General features: G+C 34.1%; 1 protein-coding gene across 1 annotated transcript; it reads right to left on the bottom strand.

The window, feature by feature from the left end:
• Nucleotides 1-18673: 18673 nt before the first annotated feature.
• Nucleotides 18674-21201, bottom strand: LOC132803127 (MDIS1-interacting receptor like kinase 2-like). The gene is made up of 2 exons (XM_060815379.1): nucleotides 19584-21201; nucleotides 18674-18798 (listed from the first exon to the last, which is right to left on the bottom strand). Exons 1-2 carry the CDS (start codon nucleotides 21199-21201, stop codon nucleotides 18674-18676), a joined length of 1743 nt encoding a protein of 580 aa, XP_060671362.1.
• Nucleotides 21202-24766: the final 3565 nt, after the last annotated feature.

Genomic DNA, 24766 nt, shown 5'->3' with positions numbered 1-24766 from the left:
TAAGGGAAATGTATTAACACCCACTTATAATGTCAGGACCCAGTCCACCCGCATCAAGATATTGTCCGTTTTAGGCCCAGCCCGCATGGTTTTTCTCTGCGACCCCGTTACACTGTGGATCCACAAAACGCATCTTGAAGGGAGAGGTATCCACAGCCTTATAAAGACCGCTTCGTGCCCCTCTCCAACCGATGTGGGATGTTACAATCCTTCCCCCTTGGGGCCCAGCGTCCTCGCTGGCACACTGATCCGGGTCTGGCTCTGATACCATTGTCAGGACCTAGTCCACCCGCATCAAGATATTGTCTGCTTTGGGCCCAACCCTTACGGTTTTGCTCTGCGACCTCGTTACACTGTGGGTCCATAAAATGCGTCTTGAAGGGAGAGGTATCCACAGCCTTATAAAGACCGCTTCGAGCCCCTCTCCAACCGATGTGGGATGTTACATATAAGGAGTGTTTCGTTTCCCTTTCCAACCGATGTGGGACTTCACAATCCTCCCCCCTGGGGGCCCAACGTCTTCGCTAGTACACCAATCCGGGTACTGGCTCTGATACCATTTGTAACAGCCCAGACCACTCGCATGCGATATTGTCCTCTTTGGGCTTGGGGAATCCTCTTACAACCCAGCCCTCAAGGTTTTAAAAGGCCTCACAAGGGAAAGGTATCCACACCCACTTATAAGGAGTGTTTCGTTCCTCTTTCCAATTGATGTGGGACTTCACAAGTGCACTATTATATAAATGCATTCAACATAGTATACAGAGCATCAAAGGTTTACAAATAATTATGGAATTTAATATAACAAAGTATAAAAAGAAATAGTACAAGGTAGGAAGGAAAAGAAGAAAGGAGTCTTTGGAATTCAGCAGCAACTAAAACGTAGAGCTCACTTCGGTCGATCACATCTACTAACTTGGATCTAGAGGAACGAATTTAAAAACATGAGATGCTAATCTTCTCAACGAGTAACTCAATCTACTATACAATAATAATAATAATAAGATTAATATAATGATAAAATAAACCTGATCAATTAATAATAAATAGATAAATAAATAATAATTAACTGGAAAATAATGCCTTCACTCAAAACCCTCACCATTACACTCAATTGGAAAAGTTCACATTTTTAAAACAATTTTACAAAACCCAATAATTGTATACCCCAAAAACCAATAAAGTAGTTAAACAATAAAACAAATAAAATACAATTAATTTTAGAATCTAAAATTAACACTTCGAGATTAATAATAACAAATAATTTAGCCAAGCCAACATTTAATTCAACATATGATAATGATATTTATTAATCAAGCCAAGGGAATAATCAAGGAATATTAGTAAATAAAATGCAAATAATATACAACAAATCAATTTAGTAATAAAGGGGTTTAACGTAAAACAAAATTGATTTCAATAAATAATTTATAAAAATTTTGCTCAATGATTTAATAAAATAATACGAGATTCCATAGAAAATATTTTTGATAAATCTTAAATTTATGTAAGCCTTGAAAGCATGGTAAAATTATATTTTTGGACACAATTTAAATAAATAATAAATAACAAAATCACAATTAAATACTTTTAGTTTCAAAAATAATTTTGAAAACATTTAATTTTGATAATCGGGTTGAGAAAATAACTTGACGCACACACTATATACCAGTGATGCTCGAAGGTGGACAGCATCCCAAAGCACCGTCTAACGGGAAAGTTATAGAGAGAAACCTGCATCCAGGTTGCCCTGGCATCCCAGCAGCGCCAATGCTATAAACCTCAATCCCAGCTATGGAGGGGGACAGCTATGACCAATATTAAATTTGCCTGCCCTCGGTCAGATGGCAACCATAGGAGAGTGTAAACCTGGGCACTTATCACACTCCATCCATGCGCTAATCACATCCACAACTACAAAATACTGGTACTGCGTAGTACGTCTTAAAAACCAAATATTTATATATATATATATACACCATTTTCAAATACCAAAATCTTATCATTACCACTGAATTTTTATTTATCTCCACATCCATAAATTCACGTTAAAATCAATTATAATTTCGTTGATGCAAATACACCAAAATCCCGGTGGCATAAAATCAATCCATAATCATAAATCCAACGGTATATATATATATATATATCCAACATTTTCCAATACCATAAAATAATTTTCCCATCATTGTTCCAATGCGTAATAAATTTAAATTAATATTTTCTTCAAATCCTCCAAATTAAATACAATTGAAATCGCATTGAAATTCGTATAAAAATCCACATTTGCATAAATTCATATAAATATATTTTATCAAACATAAATAATCCGCAATTAATTCCAACCATAATTTAATAAAAATTAATTTCACAATGTTTTAAAATCAAAAATATGATCTCCAAGCACATATATTTATATTATCCCAAATTTGGCAATTATAATTCTAAATAGGCATTTATCAAATACTAAGCACATAAACATAAAGTTTCCACATATTCAACCAACACCAAATATATATATATAGATATATATATTTATATATTTATATATATGTGTGTATATATATATATATATTTTCACAACCCAAAATACAATTTGGCAGCAATATATCTCAATTCATCATAAAATTGGCACTATAAATTTGAATAGAAATTCTTTTAAATAGCAAACATCAATAATGTATTTTTCAAAAATTCAATTATCACAAAATATATTTAATTTAATGCCCAAAAATAAATTTAAAAGTGAGTCACTTACCTTGAGCATGCAATTCAATCAAGATCCTCCACAGGATTGATTTTACAATTCATACGTGCTCTTAAAATATCAATATTATACAAGATCAAATAAACTAATATTTTATTCGGGTAAATAATACACGGTAACTGGAGTAGCTAACACAAACGGTATAAAAAATTTGCAAATAATATATCGAAATGAAGCTTACAACACGAGGATTAAGAATCGAGTCTTACCTTTCGGAGATTGGACCCATGGTGGCTGAAATCTCACCAGAAAGCTCTCAGAATTCAAGTCCTCGAATCTCATAAACCATCTAGAGTTGAAGGAAACCGACCTCGGATTTAGATTCAGGGAGGTCGAATTAGTGGGAAAATGTGGGTGGTGTGACCTGAAACTCGCTGAAATCACAATTGCCAGCTAGCTGCCATGCCCACTGGCAACCACCATAGCTAGCGGTGCATCTGGTGGCCACTGGCCATGATTTTTGGTGAGGAGGTAGATCGGAGGATAGATGTTCTAATGGGACCGACGATGACAAAAATGGGTGGCTGGTTTGGGAGAAATCACCGGAAAACGTGATCAGTGCTGTCGACAGAAAAAACCTTGATCCCAACGCGTGGGCAGTGCATTTTGGATGACTGGGCCGGAAACGGAATTTGCTACAAGGTGGTTAGGCATGTGTGGCTTAGAAATGACTGGATGACAGTTAACGGTGGTGGCCGGTAATGGTAGTTTGTCTCACCCTCTCTCTCTTCTCTCTCTCCCCGCTCACACACTCATCCACCCAATAAGAAGCCCATCCATGGGTGCCATTGTGCACTCATGGGATTGGCTAACAAATTGATATGTGGTACATACCGTTCACATATTTAAAAATAATATTAAAATAATACAGTATTCGGAAAAATTTGCATGTCCATAACTTTTCAACAAAATGTCCAAATTAGTCGTGGCACTAGTCTATAAACTCATATGGACCAGTACTTCACAACCATGCATGAGTCAAAGGTAAATTTTGCAAGAATAAAAAGTCAACTCTGGCACCCTAAAACAATTCGGACCCAACTTGTTTTGGTTGTAACTTTCAAACCATAGCTCCGTTTTTTACGTGCTACTAGTCTATGGACTCGTTTCGATGCGTACTTTGCAATGGTGCCTCGATCAACCTAGAATTCTTGCCGAGTTAAAAAGTTAAAGTTTGACACCTCTTGGTCAACGACGGTCAAACCTGATCAATTTCAACTAACTTGAAAAAATTCCGATGTACTTTGGGATGGGGTGTTACAGAATTAATACTTGAGACAGAGACATTTTGTTTAGCTTTATGTATCTTCTATATTAGATAATATTCTAAAGAGAATTCTGAGAGCCATTTTCATTTTAAGCAAGGAAGGCTTCATTACCAGAAAATTGACAGTCAATGAAACAATTTGTTTTACCTTTCCTTTTCCAGAAAATCACTGTAAAATATTTTAGAGTTCTACTTAAAAGGGTTGGAAAAGAAACTAATAATTTTGATATTAAAAAAAAAAAAAGATTCTATGTCCTTTTACTTGTCCTTGTCCTTCTTGTTCTTGGACAGTTTGTGCTTGGGTGCAATAACACTTGCAGTGACAGAGGAAGAAGTATCCAACAAAATGTTGATGATAATAATGATGATGATGGTAACTAAGAAAATGAGACTAGCCTTCCAATTCAATTGGTTTTGAGTAAAAGAACAGTCTTTGATTATTATGATTATGGTTTTTGTATTAGGTAGATACATTTAAGTACTCTGTTACAAAGTTTGTATCTATCACTTTTTAGTCATGGAATGAATTATTTTGACGTCTTAAAGGAGTTTGTATATAATGCTTGTTATTTTTCGACCACTTACTGGTCTTTAACATGCGTTTGAACTTGTGAATTACATATTCTAAGGAACTGCTTGACCAGGGATTGCAACATTGGACGATATAAGTAGTTAAACCTAACCTAGCAGCAAATATATACACTGTTTTTGAATAATGCTATCAACTTTTTTATTTCTAGGCAAGGTTTGAGCAAGGTTTGTGATTAATTATTTGCAATAGGATAAGAGTGTATACATCATTGCAGCGTATATTCACACAAACTAGTGTCAACCATGTTAGATATCGTGGAATTGGCTGCAAATTTTGTTTTGGTTCCAATTATTGATGACAAATTAGAGAGTGTTATATTGAAATTGTTTAATTGGAAAGGACACATATGAAGAGGCTGCTTTAGTGTAATCATATGAAGATGCTGTGATAATAGTGGCGATGAAGTTGATAGCTTCTCAATAACTTGCTTCATAGCTGGTCAAAGACTTTGGATTTGGATTGATACATGCAAATGCTAGCCTTGCAGTGGAGACCACTCGGTATGCTATTTGCCTTCTTGGAGGTGAAAGACGTTGATCTAATACATCCACAAGCAGAATTTGATCATCCTTGTAAAAAAGGTACTTTTTAATGTATCTTTGGATAGAATTATTTGACTTGATTTGACATTAGGAGTATTTTGTATGTTGATGTTGCATTATTCTTCACTTAGTCATACCATGTCCAAATGATTGAATTGATGGGTTTGCCTCATTTAAGTTACAAAGATAAATTACTTGTAAATTAATGCTTAAAACATAGCTACCAGTTGAAATTTGTATAGATCCTATTTTTAAAAATACACTTGAGGGAAATTATGACATTAATAAAAACTATGATTCATGTTTAGTAGAAATATACTTTTACATTTGAATAAAAAAAAAAAAAAAAACCTTGTCTCTTTGTTTGGGAAATTATGACATCCCATTTCATATTTTAATGGATAAATTTTATTTAGATCCCCTCCATTCTTCCATAATTAAACTTATGATTTTTAATTATAAAAAATTAATAGATAAAAATTGATAGATGAGTTATGAGTATAATTTTTTTATAAACATGAATTTAATTCTAATTAAGACAAAACTGAAAGGATGTAATAAAATATTCCCTATTTTTTAATTTGCATTTGATTACAGTTGAGATTATAAATAATTGCAAGGCCATCGTACATTGTTTAGATATACATATTAAATTGTATATATGAGCAGACAATATGTAAAACTACCTCAAAAACAAATTAAGTAGAAATTCAAATATGTTTGTATGAATTTATTGTCTTTGAGTCATGTCGTTTTCTTATTTTGCTAATGACCAAAACACCTATATGTTGTTTATGAAAATGAATTTACAAATTCTGTTTTTTTCTTTTGACAATTGACTAATGGCTTTCTATTTGTGCACTTCCCCATATCAAAGTCGTCATAATAATTGCTTTCGTTTTTTTCTGTCTTTTAATTCATTGCCAAGGACCACGACTTTAGAGATATACGTAGGTGATGAAAATAAATGTCTCTGTCATTTTAGAGAAAATCAATAATATTGATTAAGATGTTCCCCTCGTGACAATCCAGTAGAGAAATATCCACTATTTCTTAGAAAGCCTAAATTTGAATCCTCGGATCATAAACACTGTTATTAACATCCGTTATGAACAAATTGCTTTGCAACCATAAAATACATTAATTAAAAAAATTAATAATAAAATAATTAAGTCATATACTATGATACCTTTCTCCTCTAGTACTAACAGGCAGGACATATCCAGAGGACATGGTTTTGTGGAGAATTTAATAAGTTCAAGGACATGTTTTTTAAGTCCGAAAGTCTTCCACGTATGGACCTCTGAATATGCCCTACATCTTAAGTCTTTAAGTCTTCCACATATATATCAAAGTTTTTCTTAAGTCTTTAATCTTCCACAAATCAAGTGGTTTTAAAAAAAATAATAATAAATAAGGTGTTTTTGTTAACGTGTTTAGATTCTATTTTTTTTCTTCTCATTGTATGTAGCTTGTTTACTTCAATGGTTTATGAATGTTGATTGATGATAGTTAGATATCATATTAACTATAAATACAAGGAAAAAATAAATAAATAAAACATGAAACATAACTTAAAATTGTCTTGATTTTTGGTTTTTATTTTTATTTTTTTTGTTCATTCACATTGTAGTTAATTAATATATCTAACAAACAGGACCTAAGTAACCGCTTTCCAACCAAGACAATGATCATTTCCGTTAATGTATTTAACATGGTTTTATGAAAGTGAATCTGTATGTGCCGTTGATTTTTTTTTTTTTTTAATTTTTTTTGTGACTTTATGCCTCTAATCGACCTGTAGGTATATTTCCCAACCTTTTCGGCTCATCCCGGCCCATATCAAGTGTTCTATACGAATCAATCAAAATATGATCTGCTTTTCGACCAAGGCCTTGGTTTCCTTTTCTTTTTTCCTTTTATTTTTAGTTGAAGGATAATAGAAGACACAAATTAGACATATTTGTCAAAATTAATAAATTTCTCAATTCCGCTGTATATTCTTTATTGAATGGCTTTTGTGCTTCTTAAGTACCTCTAACTTAATTTGCTCAAGCTCTTCTCTATATAAAGTTTGTCTATTACAAATTAGAGTTTGTAATACACTAAAAGAATGTGTTTTTGTTTGTCTATAGAATTAAATAAAGCACTTTTTCTAGCTACTTTTCATAATTTTAAAATCTTAGTACTAGTGGAGAAATTTCTTATGCTTATCTAGTTAAATCGTCCCTGTTAGATTAGATTTGCTAGGCAGTGTAAATGCTCTGTTTTGTCCTGTTTTCACAAAAGAAAAAGTCTCCCCCCTTTTTAAACCCCCACCCCTCTTTCTTGTCTTTATAATATTAAAACATGTTACGATAAGAGATTGATCTATTAAGTATTGACAATGAACAATAAGGTTGATTGTCAATATTTCATTCATTGCCGAGTGGAGAGAATAAGCATGTTTTTATTCCCCTTTCTTCACGCATGGCAGTTTTTCCAAAATGATAGTGGTCTTCCACTAGTCCACTTTGCTTTGCCACGAAATTCCTTGTTTCTCTAGCATCCACTGCAGTGGGCCCCATTCAAATGTACGTAACATTTGGTTCATTTGCTTTGTCTTTGTGCATTCTTCGTCCTGTCAGCAAGTAATTATTGAAAATTTTGGTAGGAAATCTTAATGTTTAGCATTCAGATGTTTTCATGATATTTGAGTGACCACACACAATGACAGATTGTGTTTTTGCACCATTAGACACACTATTTGACCCGATCAAAATTGCAGAATTCATGCCATGCCAGAATTCTTCAATCAAAGTCAACGCACTATTGGTTCAGTACTCAAGCTCTATTCCATTAAATTCTTTATCACTAATGAATAAATTAATTAATTAATAAGCAACCAGCTATGACTAATGAAACATGAGACAATAATAAAGGCAACACCATGATAAAGTAGTTGTTGATTATTCTTCCTCAGATTTGAGAAGAAATTTCCCTGCATCTTCCCCTTGTAAAGTTTATTCAAAATGGGAAAAGAGTTTGCTTCGCACATAGGCACAAATTAGTTGCCTTTCAATACCGACATGTCTTTTTCCCTTTTTGACCTGCAAAGACTAACAAGTCTAATACACTAGTCATTGTTTTTGAAAATAAAATTTTCATTGGTTTTTTCTTCATTTTTTCTTCGTTTTCCCTTTTTGACCTGCAAATACTAGACTAACAAGTCTAATACACTAATCATTGTTTTTTAAAATAAAATTTTTGCTGGTTTTTTTCCTTCGTTTTTCGTTTTTCCTTTTTGACATTAACAAGTCTTTGCAGACTTGTTCACCTGCAAAGACTAACAACTCTAATACACTAGTCTTGAGACCTCTCTAATGAGCTATCTTTTTCCCAACTTCTTAATTCCACTTAGAAATAAATTAAACATTAACAAATCGAAACCTCAAAAACTTATAATCAATTGCCGAATAGGATCCTAACAAAAAAAACTGCCGAGCAGCCAAACACCACTGCAGAGTGACGGATTTTTCTTATTTTTGGATGATGGAAAATAACTATTTCATTAACTTTAAAAAAACAAATTAATACCTGATTAATAAGTCAGCTTTGAAGTTTTAGAGAACAACAATTGATAATTTCTTAATTAAATTGAGAATTTATTATTCCTGTATATTTTGAACTAACAAATGTTCATTGTGAGAAAATTATTGGTTAGTTTTAAGTAAGATTGAAATCAAAATTGTTAAATGCACTGGTTAAAATCCTTAACAAGTTTACTTACTTTCACTTGTTTTAATAAAATTGCTCCGATCGACCGACTTATATATATTTGACACAATATATTGCAATAAATGGCCGACATACGTCAAGAAATGAAAGTTTCACATAATAGGAATTAGATGAATATGAAAATTATTTAAAAAATTAATTCCTATGTTTAGATACAAATATGTGGTTATATTAGACAAATATGATATTGTCATAGAAATTTTGTCAATGGTCTGCTGTAAAGCAATTGGTTATTTCTACGTATATATAAATATATGTCCACAAGCATAACAATAGATAATATAAATTTTGTTATAATTACTTGTAAATTAATACTTGAAACAGAGATATTTATATATCCATTATATTATTTATTACTCTGCAAAGAATTCTGATAGTTCCACAAAATCAATATGTTTATATTTATCTAGTTTTGTAGTTCTGGTTAACAATGGAATCAACTGGTTAAACAAGAATTCCATCAATCACTCTCTGAGCTATGGCCTTCAAGTATGGGGTTGGAGGGAGATAATAAAAATATTGTGGTTCATGTGTTGGTATATATTTTGACTTAAAAATATCTTATCTATTTTTATGGGAAATTATGACATTTATATTCGATGAATTTATAATTTGTAGCTCTATAAATTTTTCTTACTGTATAAGGTTAACATTTAGATGGTCTATTAGTTTCTGAACTGCCATTCGTTTCGTTATATAGTAGTCAAATAGTTTGGTTGGTTTGAGTATTATGTTCCAACTTTTATTTGAGAAGTATTGAATGACTGAAATGGTCTTAAGCTCTTTGTAAAAAGATCTTGGTTCCCAGTGAGATGGGTGTGTGGTCAGCCATAGCAAAGAAAAAAAAAAAAAAGGAAGGAAGAAAAAAAATGAAAAATTCGGCACAGATTGGATCCAAAAAAAAACTCTGTTAGAGCTTTTAATGCTCTGATACCATGAGAAAGTTATTGTTGACTGATAAAGGAAAGTTATTTTTTATTGAATAAGAAACTAATATTTATATACATGTACAGTTGGTGTAGATGACTACAAATGAGTAATGATAAAAACTATTTACAACAGATAAGGGAATCTTGAAGATAGACTCACGTGAACTACTAATCTCTATCACCCAGGAAAACCAAGCAATCCAAAATCGTGAATGTAACATTGCAGGGTACAAAATTTGATTTGAATTTAGACCATATTTTTGTCCATATTCTTTGGAGATGGTAATGCACACTGAAGGGCACAAAAAAAGGTAATTTTGCTGCAATTCATTTGATCATTTTGGGATTATATATAATTGCAAGGCCAGGTGAGACTTGGATCTGTTTTTGCAGGCTTGGGAGTATAATTGATGTTGCAGCAGGATAAGAGTGTGTGCCTCATGCTAGAAATTATGGTCCAAAAACAATGTCACATATAGAAATGGTTTTAAGTAAATATTACATGACTGCAAATTTTGCTTCAGTTCCATCTATTAGTAAATTAAAGAGTGTTATGAAATTATTTTGTTCAGAAAAAACTCGCAGAGAAATACCAGATCATGTTTTAATTTTCTCCATTAGAGATAACAAAATCAGTTTCCTCATTAAGAACAAGACATGACAAAGTCCTGGTATATCCAAGCACGGGCTATCTTGTTACACAAGAAAAGAAAAATAATCTAGGACTAATACGGAAGGAAAATGAACACACATTGATGATATCAAACAAGGAGAAATTCCAGCAGTTTAGGATGTCCATGTTGGGGAATCAAACCGCTGCTTTATTATAATAATACGAAATGGCTCTGATAGTGATTATAATGGAGCTGACAGCTTCTTAGATGCTTGCTTCATAGTTGGACGGAACTGTGGACTTTATTGCAGGCACGCAAATGCTATCTCTGCAATGAAGATCACTTGGTCTGCTATTTGCCCCCTTGGAGGTGAGAGACGTTGATCCAGTATATCCTTAAGCAGAACGTCAACAGCCAGTAATGGTGATAGTAACAGAGATGATATGAAGTCTCCCGGATGCTTTCCCATGATAACTTCTAATGTTAAAACTCTGAAGCTGTACACGTCAATCTTCTCATTTACTTCCATTGTATAAGCAAGCTCTTCAAAGTAATATGACTTTGAGTTAATATTTTATGATGATCAGAAACTAGAAAGCATTTTACCCCCTTGGAGGTAATATGCTTTCTAGATTATGAAGGTAGAAATTGAAATGGTTCAAAGAAGATTACCTATGTTCTCCAAATTTGAAAGAAAATATTTTGTTCTGTTTTGCTATTTTATTGAAACTTTTGGTTAAGAAGTCCAGCAATGATATAACTGAGCGTCACCTTTACGGCCTTGCATGCTGTGGTTTTACTAAATATTATTAAACATTTGAAAAGAAAATGACCGCAAATTTTGCTCTGTCTCCATCCATTAGCAATTTAAATACCAAATCATGTTTTTAATCCATCAGACACCAGAAGCTAGACATCATACAACCAAGTCTTGGAATATCTAAGCTCAGGCTAAGTTATTAACCAAGAAAACAAAAACACCCAGTGACTAATGAAGAATGACAGAGTGAAACAAAATGCAAACACACACACACAGACAATCTAAAACTAGGAAAAACTGCAGCAATTTAGCATGTCCATGTTCGGGAATCAAACAGCTGCTTTATTGTAACTGTGGACTTTGTTGCCGGCAAACAAATGCTATTTCTGCAATGGAGACCACCTGGTCTGCTATTCGCCTCGTTGGAGGTGAGAGACGCTGGTCTAGTACTCATTTATCAAAATAGGCTGTATTTTATAAGCAAATTAGTAATTGCTTTCCAACCAGGACAATTCGTTTTCTTGGTTTAGGAAAATGAATTTCTTGGTTTTTTCTTATGTTTCCTTTTGAAAGACTCTCTGTTTCCAGTTGACCCCTTTTTTTAACCCAAGTGGTTCTAGGCCAATAAATCTAAATATCTACATTCCGACCAAGACCTTAACCTCTTCTCCATGTTAAGTGTGTCTAATAAGTAGAGTTTGTAATTTTTGTGTATGTCTATTAACTATGAATTTCCATATTTCTTTGAACATTCATTCTGACTAGCTTTCATGCTTCTTAACTTAACTTATTAACTTAATTTGCTCAATTCAGTTTCCATATTAGGCGTGTCAATTACTAAAGTAGATTTTATAAAAGAATGTGTTTTTTGAAGTGTCTATTTATAAAAGCAATTAAGTACTCATTTAGTAGAGAAATGTCTTACTTAAGGTAGTTAAATAGTCACTGCCATATTTGACTGCTATGCAAGGTAAACGCTCTGTTTTTGCCCTGTTTGATAAAAGGAAATGTCTTTCCTTTTTTTTTTTTTTTTTCCCTGACTGATCTTTACTACACACTGACTTTTACCGTCGAGTATATCTTTTACTTTGAAGTCTTATCTTCTTATTAGTAACAACCCAAAAAAAAAAAAAAAAAACAAAAATAAGGAGGATCAGATTAAAAGTCAACAAATACATTCTCCTACTCTCTGGGTAAATTTTAAAATATAGAACTGGACTAGATTATTTTGAATTTAATCCAAATAGATTGAACTAATATAAGTATAATAAACAACATTCAATTGGACCACATCTAAGCTATGTTCTAACCTCATCTTATATGTTCCCAATAACAAAAGGAATAAAACAAATTTTTCCTATAATTACTTGTAAATTTATGCTTTAAACAGAGATATTGGTTTAGCTTTATATATCTTCTTCATTATATAAGTTCTCTAGAGAGAATTCTAGTGGCAACTTTCATTTTCATCAAGGAAGGCTTCCTTATCGGAAAATTATAGTCACAGGTAAGGAAACAGCTTGTTTACCTTTCTTTTCCTTGTAAATTAATACTTGAAACTAAGATGCCAGTTCAAATTTATATCGATCCTATATTTGAAAATACACTTGAGGGAAATTATGATATTGAAAAAAATCTGTGATTCATGTTTTTATATGTATAGTTTTACATACAAAGTAAAAAATTAAAAAACCTTTGCCTCTTTTATGGGCAAAATGTGACATCCCATTTCATATTTTAATTTGCATTTGATCACAGTTCAGATAAGTAACTGCAAGGCCAGATGAATCTTGAGCCTGCTTTTGCAAGGCTTGCGATCATAATTGTTGTTGCAGCTAGACAAAGAGCTTGTCGCTCATGATATATTATGGACAAAAAAATGGCCCTCTATGGAAATGGTTTTAGTAAATATTATTTGACATTTGGAATTTAAATGACAGCAAATTTAGCTTTGGCTCTATCTATTAGCAAATTAAAGAGACTCATGAAATTGTTTATCCAAAATCAAAGAAATACAAGAAGCCAGATAAATAAAGTCTCTTTACTCATTAAGACGTTACACTGCCAAGTCTTGGAATATCCAAGCTTAGGCTAATTTAATAAGCAAGAAAAGGAAAACAACTCAGTGACGAAATGAAGAAAGACAGAGTGAAAGAAAATGCACACAGACATGTAGACAATCAAAAATAAGGAGAAACTACAGCAATTTAGGATGTTCGTGTTGGGGAATCAAACAACTGCTTTATTGTAACCATATGAAAAGGCACTGATAATGATTGTAATGGAGTCGACAGCTTCTGAGATACTTGCTTCATAGTTGGTCGTGACTGTGGACTTTGTCGCACGCAGGCAAATGCTATTTCTGCAATGGAGACCACTTGGTCTGCTATTTGCCGCTTTGGAGGTGAGAGACGTTGGTCAAGTACATCCTTAAGCAGAACATCAACAGCATGTAGTGGTGATGATAACAGAGATGATATGAGGTCTCCAGGATGCTCTCCCATGATAGATTCTAATGCAACAACTCCGAAGCTGTAGACATCAATCTTCTCATTTACTTCCATTGTATAAGCAAGCTCTTCAAAGAAATATGAATTGCAGTTAATATTTTCCAACGATAAGATACTTTGCATATGCCAAATGGCAAAAAGTTAGTAACATTTCCTTCATGGTAGTCAGTAAAATAAATTGTATACAACTTCTTCTAAACATGCAAGTAAAGACCTTCAAAATGCATATACAGAATATAGCCAAACCATTCGTTCAACCTCTCTATTATCTAGTAAATATACATAAAGGACTATTTCTAAGTAAATCTGTTTTCGAAGTTGTATGAAAAAGGAAAATAGGTAAAAACTACAATTACTGTGATCTGGTTTGAAATCCTTTTTCTAAGCATGTAAACCAGCTGTCTTATGTTTTTGCTAGGAACTTCTCAGTTCTTGTTTTGACCAAAAAAAAGGGGGAAAAAAAGCTACAATGTCTATTGATCAAATGACATTTTTTTGTCGAAATGAAAAGCATGACATTTCCTGGTTACCAAAGAGATCAAAAAATGAATTGTGGATTTAAATTTTGATGGAACTTTGATGGAATACCTACCTGGGGCTGAGTAACCTAAGGTTCCTACAAATGGAGTCCAATTTGATGAGTCTGGATCTAAAGTTGTGATAAATATCAATGCCGACTTAGCTCCCTAGAAGAATCTAGAGTTATCTTGTTTTCTCTTTTAAAAATGGAGAACAACTAGTGCCTTGGAAGTGATGAGAAAAATATCTATAATTAAATATTTCTAGAAGTATCCACAGCCGACTTTCTCTTCTATAAATAGGTGGTGATGTATGAGTTAAGTGTCATGTCCAATAGCAATTGAAAAAAGAGAGAGTGCTGTACGTGTGAGTGTGAGTGTGTGTCCTTTGAGTGAGAAGAGTGTGAAAAGGTGTTTTGTGTCCTAGTGTAAGTCAAAAATCAAGTGAGTGTGAGTGTGTTAGTGTGTGTTGCTCATTTGTGTGAGTGAGTGTGTTGCTCTCTTTATACGTGAGAGTGTACCAATTGTTTTATATTAATAAAAATCAATTTTCTTTGTTTCTCCTTTAGTCCTCTGTCTCCAACATTTTTTGTATCAGAGCCTGGTTGGTCCAAGTTCAACTTTGTGGGAGCTTCTTGTTCGTGGTCATGCAGTCAAGACTAAGTTTATGTAGTGCTGCGGGAATTTCCAGCAACCATAATGGGAGACCTTCAAGTTGGTGGAGGTATTAAGAAGCTCAACAGTCAGAATTACGGCACATGGTCAACGTGCATGAAGTCATATTTGAAGGGCCAAGATCTCTGGGAGATCATAGCTGGCAGTGAAGTCGAGCAATCACAGGATGCTGAGGCTTTGAAGAAGTGGAATATCAAAGCTGGTAAGGCAATGTTTGCCCTTAAATCTACAGTTGAAGAAGAGATGTTGGAGTACATACGGGATACTGAAGTGCCAAAAGAGGCCTGGGACACGTTTGCAAGACTCTTCTCAAGGAAGAACGACACAAGGTTGCAGCTTCTCGAGAGTGAATTACTGTCAACAATACAGCACGACATGACAATCCAAAAATATTTCAACAAGGTAAAAACTCTTAGTCACGAAATTACTGAGTTAGATCCTAGTTCTCCTATTACAGAATCTAGAATGAGGAGAATAATTTTACATGGGTTGAGACCCGAATTTAAAGGATTTATTTCAGCCATTCAAGGTTGGCCAGTCCAACCTTCATTGATTGAATTAGAAAATTTACTTATTGATCAAGAAAATATGATCAAACAAATGGCTGGGGTCTCACTGAAGAGCGATGAAGAAGCACTCTTTAGCGGCAGAAGAAAAGGCCGACCCAAACAACAAAAATTTAATAAGGTAAATCAACATGGAGAAGATTTTAGAGGAGAACAAAGGAATAATAGAAATAGACAACAATTTTTAGAAAATAAAAGAAATAATGGACGATTTTTTGAAAATAAAAGAAATGATGGAAGATGCTTCAACTGTGGAAGAAAAGGACATTATATTAAAAACTGTAGACTAAGGAAGAAATTTACAGAAAGTAATATAGTTATCCCAGAGTCTCAAAATAATATAAGTGAAGATGAATGGGATGTTGAAGCATCTTTGGCTACTGCTGAGCTCATGGATGGCTCAAGTTCAATGCAAGAAAGGGAAACGGCACTCGCAGTGGTTATCCCTAGACGCATTGATTATAAAAATGATTGGATTATAGACTCTGGAAGTTCAAATCATATGACGGGAGATAAAGAGAAGCTGCAAAGCATGACAGAGTATAAAGGAGGGCGTATGGTGGTGACGGCAAATGACTCAAGATTGCCGATAGCTCACGTTGGTAAGGCAGCAATCATGCCTCGTTTTAGTTGCCATCAAGTTCAACTGCAAGATGTCTATCATGTGCCAGGAATGAAGAAGAATTTGCTGTCAGTAGCTCAACTAACATCTTCAGGAAATTATGTATTGTTTGGACCTGAGGATGTTAAGGTGTATCGAGACCTTAAAATCTCCAGTACACCAACAATGAAGGGGCAGCAATTGGAATCTATCTATATGATGTCAGCAGAGTCTGCCTACGTAAACAAGACAAGAAGGAACGAGACATCAGACCTTTGGCACGCACGGTTAGGACATGTCAGCTACAAAAAGTTGAAGGTGATGATGAAAAAGTCAATGCTCAAGGGTCTTCCCCAACTCGATGTCGGTGTCGACACAATCTATGCAGGGTGTCAATACGGCAAAGCACATCAACTACCATTTGAAGATTCAAAGTTCCAAGCAAAAGAGCCTCTGCAACTCATTCACTCTGATGTCTTTGGGCGTGTCAAGCAGTCATCAGTTGGAGGCATGCATTATATGGTGACATTCATTGACGATTTTTCAAGGTACGTCTGGGTTTTCTTTATGAAAGAAAAATCTGAGACCTTTTCAAAATTTAAGCAATTTAAGGAAAATGTAGAAAGAGAATTAGGCAAAAGGATACAATGCCTACGCACAGATAATGGGGGAGAATATACCTCAAGAGAATTTATACAATATTTAAGAGAATACAAAATAAGACATCAATTGACGTGTCCAAATACTCCGCAACAAAATGGTATTGCGGAAAGAAAGAACCGACATCTTGCAGAAACATGTCGGAGCATGCTACATGCAAAAAATGTTCCAGGAAGATTTTGGGCTGAGTGCATGAATACAGCAGCTCATGTGATTAATAGGCTCCCTCAAGCAAAGTTAGGATTCCTCTCACCCTTTGAAAAACTGTGGAACATAAAACCCACAGTAAGCCACTTTCGAATCTTTGGCTGTGTTTGCTATGTGTTTGTGCCTTCTCACTTACGCATGAAGTTTGATAAAAAGGCAATAAGATGCATTTTTGTCGGATATGATAGCCAAAGAAAAGGGTGGAGATGTTGTGACCCTAATACTGGACGATGTTATACTTCACGAAATGTGGTGTTCGATGAAGCATCTTCTTGGTGGGCACCTCAAAATACAGAGTTGCCAAATTCAAAGGAGATTGAGGTCAAGCTGCAACAAAATATGGGGGAGCAAGAATATGAAGCATGCCAGCCAACAAATGAAGGAGAAGACGAGCCGATTGTAGCAGACGAGCCTACGATATCATCTTAAAGTCCCTGGCGGTCTGGTGTACATCAAGGAATACCAGAGAACATCGGGTTGAATCTTCAACAGAATGACGAAGAGACAACTCCACAACTAAGAAGATCGAGCAGACAACGAAGACCAAATCCCAGGTACGCTAATGTAGTAATAACAGAAATGGAGGATATAAAAGAACCTACATCATATGAAGAAGCATCTAAATACCATGAATGGAGAAAGGCTATGGAAGAAGAAATTTCTGCATTAAATCAAAATCAAACTTGGGATTTGGTGCCTAAACCTAAAACTGTAAAACCCATATCCTGTAAATGGGTTTACAAGATAAAAACTCATCATGATGGATCAATTGAAAGATATAAAGCTCGTTTAGTCGCACGAGGATTCTTACAGCAATATGGACTAGACTATGATGAGACGTTTAGTCCAGTAGCAAAGATCACTACCGTACGTGTTCTACTAGCACTTGCAGCAAGTAAAGACTGGAAGCTGTGGCAGATGGACGTGAAGAATGCCTTCTTGAATGGAGATCTAGACAGAGAAATTTATATGATACAGCCAAAGGGTTTCGAAAGCAAAACTAATCCAGAGTACGTGTGCAAGCTAAGGAAGGCACTTTATGGTCTAAAACAAGCTCCGCGGGCATGGTACGGTAAGATTGCAGAGTTCTTTCTTCAAAGTGGATATATAGTATCTTCTGCAGATTCTAGTTTATTTGTGAAGACTGAAGGAACAAAACTAGCAATAGTCCTAGTATATGTGGATGATTTAATTATCACAGGAGATCATGAAGATGAAATCTCTCAAACAAAGAGAAATTTATCAGTTCGCTTCCAGATGAAGGAACTTTGGGAGCTCAAGCACTTCCTTGGACTCGAAGTTGACCGAACAGAGAAAGGTTTATTTCTTGGTCAACAAAAGTATGCAAAGAATCTATTACAAAAATTTGGAATGTTGGACTGCAAGCCAATATCAACTCCAATGGAGGTGAATGCTAAGCTATCTGCATATGAAGGAAAAGACTTGGAGGATGCTACTATGTATCAACAATTGGTAGGAAGTCTTATCTATTTAACACTGACGCGGCCAGATATTTCATTTGCAGTTGGAGTTGTAAGTCGGTATATGCAAAGTCCAAAGAAACCTCACTTGGAAGCAGTTCGACGAATATTAAGGTACGTTAAAGGCACTATAAACTTGGGGCTTCTATATAAAAGAGGAGAGGAATGCAAGTTGGTTGGTTACTGTGATGCCGACTATGCTGGAGATCATGATACACGACGATCGACTACTGGATATATATTCAGCCTTGGTTCAGGAGCAGTATCTTGGTGCAGTAAAAGACAACCAACTGTGTCTCTGTCAACTACAGAAGCAGAATATAGAGCAGCTGCTATGGCAGGCCAAGAAGGTATGTGGTTAAGACAACTACTTAAAGATTTACATCAACAAGTTGACTATGTAGTTTCTCTCCATTGTGATAACCAATCAGCAATACAATTGGCGGAGAATCCGGTATTTCATGCAAGGACAAAACATGTGGAGATACATTATCATTTTATCAGAGAAAAAGTACTGCTAGAAGAAATTAAAATGCAACACGTTAAAACGGAAGATTAAGCGGCAGACTTATTCACTAAAGCACTCAATATTACCAAGCTTACAAAGTTAAGAGAAATGCTCAACATGGTGAATAGAGAATCAATCAAGAGAGTCGACATTGAGGGGGAGTATTGATAAATATCAATGCCGACTTAGCTCCCTAGAAGAATCTAGAGTTATCTTGTTTTCTCTTTTAAAAATGGAGAACAACTAGTGCCTTGGAAGTGATGAGAAAAATATCTATAATTAAATATTTCTAGAAGTATCCACAGCCGACTTTCTCTTCTATAAATAGGTGGTGATGTATGAGTTAAGTGTCATGTCCAATATCAATAGAAAAAAGAGAGAGTGCTGCACGTGTGAGTGTGAGTGTGTGTCCTTTGAGTGAGAAGAGTGTGAAAAGGTGTTTTGTGTCCTAGTGTAAGTCAAAAATCAAGTGAGTGTGAGTGTGTTAGTGTGTGTTGCTCATTTGTGTGAGTGAGTGTGTTGCTCTCTTTATACGTGAGAGTGTACCAATTGTTTTATATTAATAAAAATCAATTTTCTTGGTTTCTCCTTTAGTCCTCTGTCTCCAACAAGTTGTAGCAGAACCAAAGTCATAAATGTGAGCTTCACATTCATCATCCAACAGAACATTCTTACTAGATATGTCTCTGTGGACTATAGCTGGAAAACATTCATGGTGCAGATAGGATGTCGCATTTGCCAAACCTTTGTTAATATTCACTCTCTTGAACCATTCCAACTCCGTTGCCTTTTCATTGTCACTCAATATCTTTACCAAACTTCCCAGTTCCATGAACTCATACACCAAAAATGAGTATCTTGTATGCGAACAAAATCCAAAAAGCTTGATGATATTTCTATGGCGCACTTTTGGCAAAATACTTGTCTCGCTTTTGAAAGCTTGTTGATGGTCTATTCCATCATTCTCATGGAACTTTTTCACAGCAACAAGTTGACCAGTTGATAGCAGTGTTTTATACACACTTCCATTCCCTCCAACTCCAATGCAATATTTGGAATCAAAATTCGCTTCAACTATTTCTTCATGAACTTTTTTCCCATCATGGTTCCATGCTGCAAAGAAAGCTTCAGTTTGTATTTCTCTTGGTTCATCCATATTCCTCACTCTTCTTTTGCAAATAAAAACAATCCCAACAATGATAAACAATAAAAATAGAATGCTGGAGATGGATACTACGATTGCAATTACAGCTTGATTTCTATTTTTATCTTTAGGTGTGGGGCAAGGCTTCAAACTAGTGTTGTTACCACACAACCCTTTATTATCTTCCAAGGCTTCAAAAGGAGCTTCAATGAAAGCTTTGATGTGGGGAAGAGGACCTTCTAATTGATTGTAGGATACATCAACGGATGTCAAACTTATTAGCTTTTGAAATGAAGCTGGTATTGAGCCTATGAAATTGTTATGGGTTAGGTTGAGTGTTTCTAACAAAAACAAATTTCCAAGCTCTGGAGGCAACTCTCCTATAAGCATATTCCGACTTAGATCAACATTTCGAAGAGAGTGAAAATTCCCAATCTGAAAAGGAACAGCCCCATTGAATCTATTGTTTCTCAAGTTCAAGTTTTCTAGGTTTGCACACTGCTGCAAATGTTTGGGAAATGGTCCACCCAATTTGTTGTCTGCAAGGTCAAGCTGTTGAAGGTCAAATAACATCCCAATTTGAGTAGGAACATTTCCAGAAAGTGTATTATTATTGAGTTTAAGAATGTAAAGCAATCTCAGTTGACCCAATTCCTTTGGAATTTTCCCTACAAGAAGATTGGACGACAGATCAAGTTTCTGCAATTGAGTAGCTTTCCCAAGTTCAGGAGGTAGCATGCCAGAAAGTTTATTGTTAGAGATGTTCAGCATCGTTAGTTTTTGACAGTGTCCCCAATTTCTAGTAAGTTTTCCAAAAAAATTATTGTTGCCTAAGTCCATGTATACCAGGTTTTGGTACATTCCAAAGTCTTCTGACATATTTCCTGTAAATTCATTCACTCCAAGTGAAACAGAGACTAAGGAGCTGCAGTTTCTCATGCTTTTTGGAATGGAACCTGTAAAATGGTTATGTCTTACTGCAACCCTTTTAAGTCTCCCACCCAGACAAATATTTTCTGGAAGATAGCCATACAAGAAGTTATCGTTTAAAAATAGCAATTCCAGATTTGTAAGGTTATTCATTTCAGGAGGAAGGGATCCTGTAATGTTGTTAGTGAACAAACTGAAGGTGGCGAGGGATGTAAGGTTTCCAATGGATGCAGGAATTGAGCCACTAAGGTCTCAGCCAAGTAAATCTCTTCAAGAGATTTTAGCTGGCCGATGGACACAGGTATGGAGCCAGTTAGATGGTTATCCCACAAATAAAGGAAACTGAGAAATTTAAGCTGTCCAATCTCACTGGGGATGGACCCTACTATTTTGTTTCCATCAAGTGTCAAATCAGTTAACCTGCTTAAGTTTCCAATGGACACAGGAATTGGGCCAGTGAGTTGGTTATCATGCAAATAAAGGATAGTGAGTGATTTAAGCCGTCCAATCTCATTGGGGATTGACCCAACTATTTTGTTTTGACTAAGTTCTACATCAGTTAACTTGCTCAAGTTTCCAATGAACACAGGAATTGAACCTGAAAGATTGTTACTATAAGCCAAAATCACTTCAAGAGACACCAACATGCCTATTTGTGGTGGTATAGACCCATTAAAATAATTGTTATCCAAAGCAAGGATACGTAAACTTGTCAAAAGACATATTTGGGAAGGAATGCTTCCAGAGAGATGATTGGACTCCATACCAAGTGAGGTGAGTGTGGAAAGGTTGCCAATGTGCATGGGGATACTTCCATAAAGGGAGTTGTTATATAGGTTAAGCTCGAGCAAGCTGGGAAAGGAGGAGAAGTTGAAGTTGTGAAGCATACCTTTTAGATCACTGCTGTGAAGAGTAATGTTGATGACACTTCCAAAGTCGTTACAAGTGATCCCAACCCAGGTGCAGGGGGTATTGTTATAGAGATGGTGAGAAGTTGAAATAGTAGAATTGAGATTCCAAGAGCGGAGAAGAGAATGAGTAGTTGGATTCATATCAAGGCTGTCCTTCCATTTCACAAGAGCCTCTGCCTCTCCACTTATTGCCAAACAAGTAGTAGAAGAACAAAAAAATAGTAGGATGATGATAAACAACAAAAATTGATCAGGTAACTGTACAACGAGATTTGGAAACCAGGGTGCCATGGACTTAATAATTTTTTAATCTTGATTATGTAATTAAGAAAGGCTTAAATGGCTTGGCTTCCTTTCGAATATATATATATATATATATAGAGAGAGAGAGAGAGAGAGCATTTTATTTATTTATTTTTTTAAAAAAGGGGGAAATTACAATAACATGCCTCCTGGTTCAAAACTTTTGCCAGATCGCCATTGTTTTTATTTTTTTTATTTTTTTATTTTGGCAGAAACTTACCTTCTAGATATATTTTTATTGCAAGATATCATTTTTCTTTTTCCCCACTTCAAGGTGGTTAATTAAAGTCAAAATTGTCTGGTCAGAAGACAAAAACACCCTCTTAAGTAAAACTCATAATTCCACTTAGAAATAAATTAGAGATTAACAAATTGAAAACTTAAAAACTTATGACAAGCTGAATGCAGGGGAAGATGGAGGGACTATCTGCTGAAAGTGAAACTGCTTGTACAACAATTGTTAAGAGCAAATTTGATCCCAGTCTGCCACCACCATCTTTATCTGCTATGCAACACAGTGCAAAGATGGGATGAAATGGAATGGGAGTAGTTGCAGAAGCCCCAATAAACGCTGCGAGAATTCAAAGTCCAAGTTTGATAGATTCTATAGCACCAACATTACATATATTATTATGAGTGTGAAGGAAGTATTGGTATATGAGTACGAGAGAATTTTTGGTTGTTTTATCTGAGTTTTCCTAATTTTTAAATGAAATTGTTTTCATTTATTAACAAGGGTGTTTTTATCTTCTTATTTTTGAATTTTGAGTTTTAAAACCTATTTCAAGGTTTAAAAAAAAAAAAAGAAAAAAAGATAAACAGCAAGCAAAATACAACTAGAAAGCAAGTTTGTGCAAAAAATGAAAACTGAATGCACAAAATGAAAATTGAATAGTGATCCTACAAAAGTATCAAACTAGATTTTACATTGTTATAGTTATCCTCTTAAAAAAAAAATGGATATAAGTATTCTTGAGGGCAAAAGAAATTCAAAATAAATAATTGTTTCTATTCCTTTTTCTAATTTAAAGGTTAGCTGCATTTTTTGGGTATCTTTTTTTTAAAGAAAAATATTTATAGTTTAAATTGTATAAAAAATATTTTAATCTATTGTTATTACCATTTTAATTTTTTGATTATATATTTAAATTAATTTTTATTTTTTTGCATTTTACCTTTTATACAATTTTTTTTTTTTTGGGTTCTATTAGGTTTTTTATTTATTTATTTTTTATCTCCATTTACTTTATTATTTTAACTTGACATTTGTGGAGACACATTAATTTTATATGTACTCATTTTTTAATAATGCTAGCTATTCTACAATGCTTGTGATGCTCTAATTGATATTCCGCTCGAGTCAATTAACCCTTTTTATATATTATTTAGATGTATGTATTAAATTATAAGAGCAGATTTTGAATGTAATAAAAATGCCTTAAAAACAAAGTAAAAATTAAAAATAATTAATATGGTTTGTTATACTTATGAATTTAGAATTTATAAATCATGTGGGTTTTTTTTAATTTTAATTTTATTTTACGGTAAAATTTATAACGTTTATCAAAATTAGTTTTATTTTATAAACAAACTGAAATGGTAACCCGCTTGGTGGCCCTTTTTTTTTTTTCTTTTTCTTTTTTTTTCCTTTTATTTAGGTTGGAAAAAAAAAAAGGGCACTTATTATTTGAAGCAAGCCAATTTTCAAAGCATAAATGTTAAGAAGCTATTCGATGTTTGTTGAAAATAAATGTAAAAGTCTAAAATGCTGCTATCTATTTTTGCCCATCATATTCGCCAAGTCGATCTACACAAAATGATAATAAAGAGTTTCTTTGACTCTCTTTTTTTTCATTTTGAGTGTACTTCAGCTTCTTCTTGACCTCTGAATATGCTTTATCTCTTAAGTCTTAAGTCTTCAACATATAAAGTGGTTTGAAAAAAAACCAATGTGAGTAATTTCTTTCCAACCAGCACAATTCGTTTTCTCTTAATGTATTCAACAAGGTTTATGAAAAATGAGTTTATTGGTTTCTTTGATTCTTTTCCTTTTGAGTGACTTTGTGCTTCCAGTTTACCTCTTTTTTATCCCAAGTGGTTCTTAACCAACCAATCTAAATATCTTCTTTCTGACCAAGAACTTAATTTCTTTTTCTTTTCTTTTCTTTTTTTCATTTATTTTTCAAGGATATAAGGGCACTAATAAGATGTATTTGTCAAAATCAATGGTTTCATGATTTCTTTGAATTTTCCTCATCTCCATATTAAGCGTGTCTATCAAGTAGAGTGTATAATTTTGTGTGTCTCTTAACTAATGAATTTCATGATTTCTTTGAATTTACCTTCTGAATGGCTTTCATGCTTCTGAAATTTCATGATTTCTTTGAATTTACCTTCTGAACGGCTTTTAGCTTCTAAACTTAAGGACCTCTAACTTAATTTGCTAATCTCTTTTTTCCATATTAAGTGTGTCAATTACTAATGTAGAGTTCGTAATAGACAAA

This window comes from Ziziphus jujuba, chromosome 3, assembly GCF_031755915.1.
Source record: "Ziziphus jujuba cultivar Dongzao chromosome 3, ASM3175591v1".
In the NCBI taxonomy this organism is placed as follows: Eukaryota; Viridiplantae; Streptophyta; class Magnoliopsida; order Rosales; family Rhamnaceae; genus Ziziphus; species Ziziphus jujuba.
Note: the sequence above shows the minus strand (reverse complement) of the source record. Positions and strands in the feature narration are given on the sequence as shown.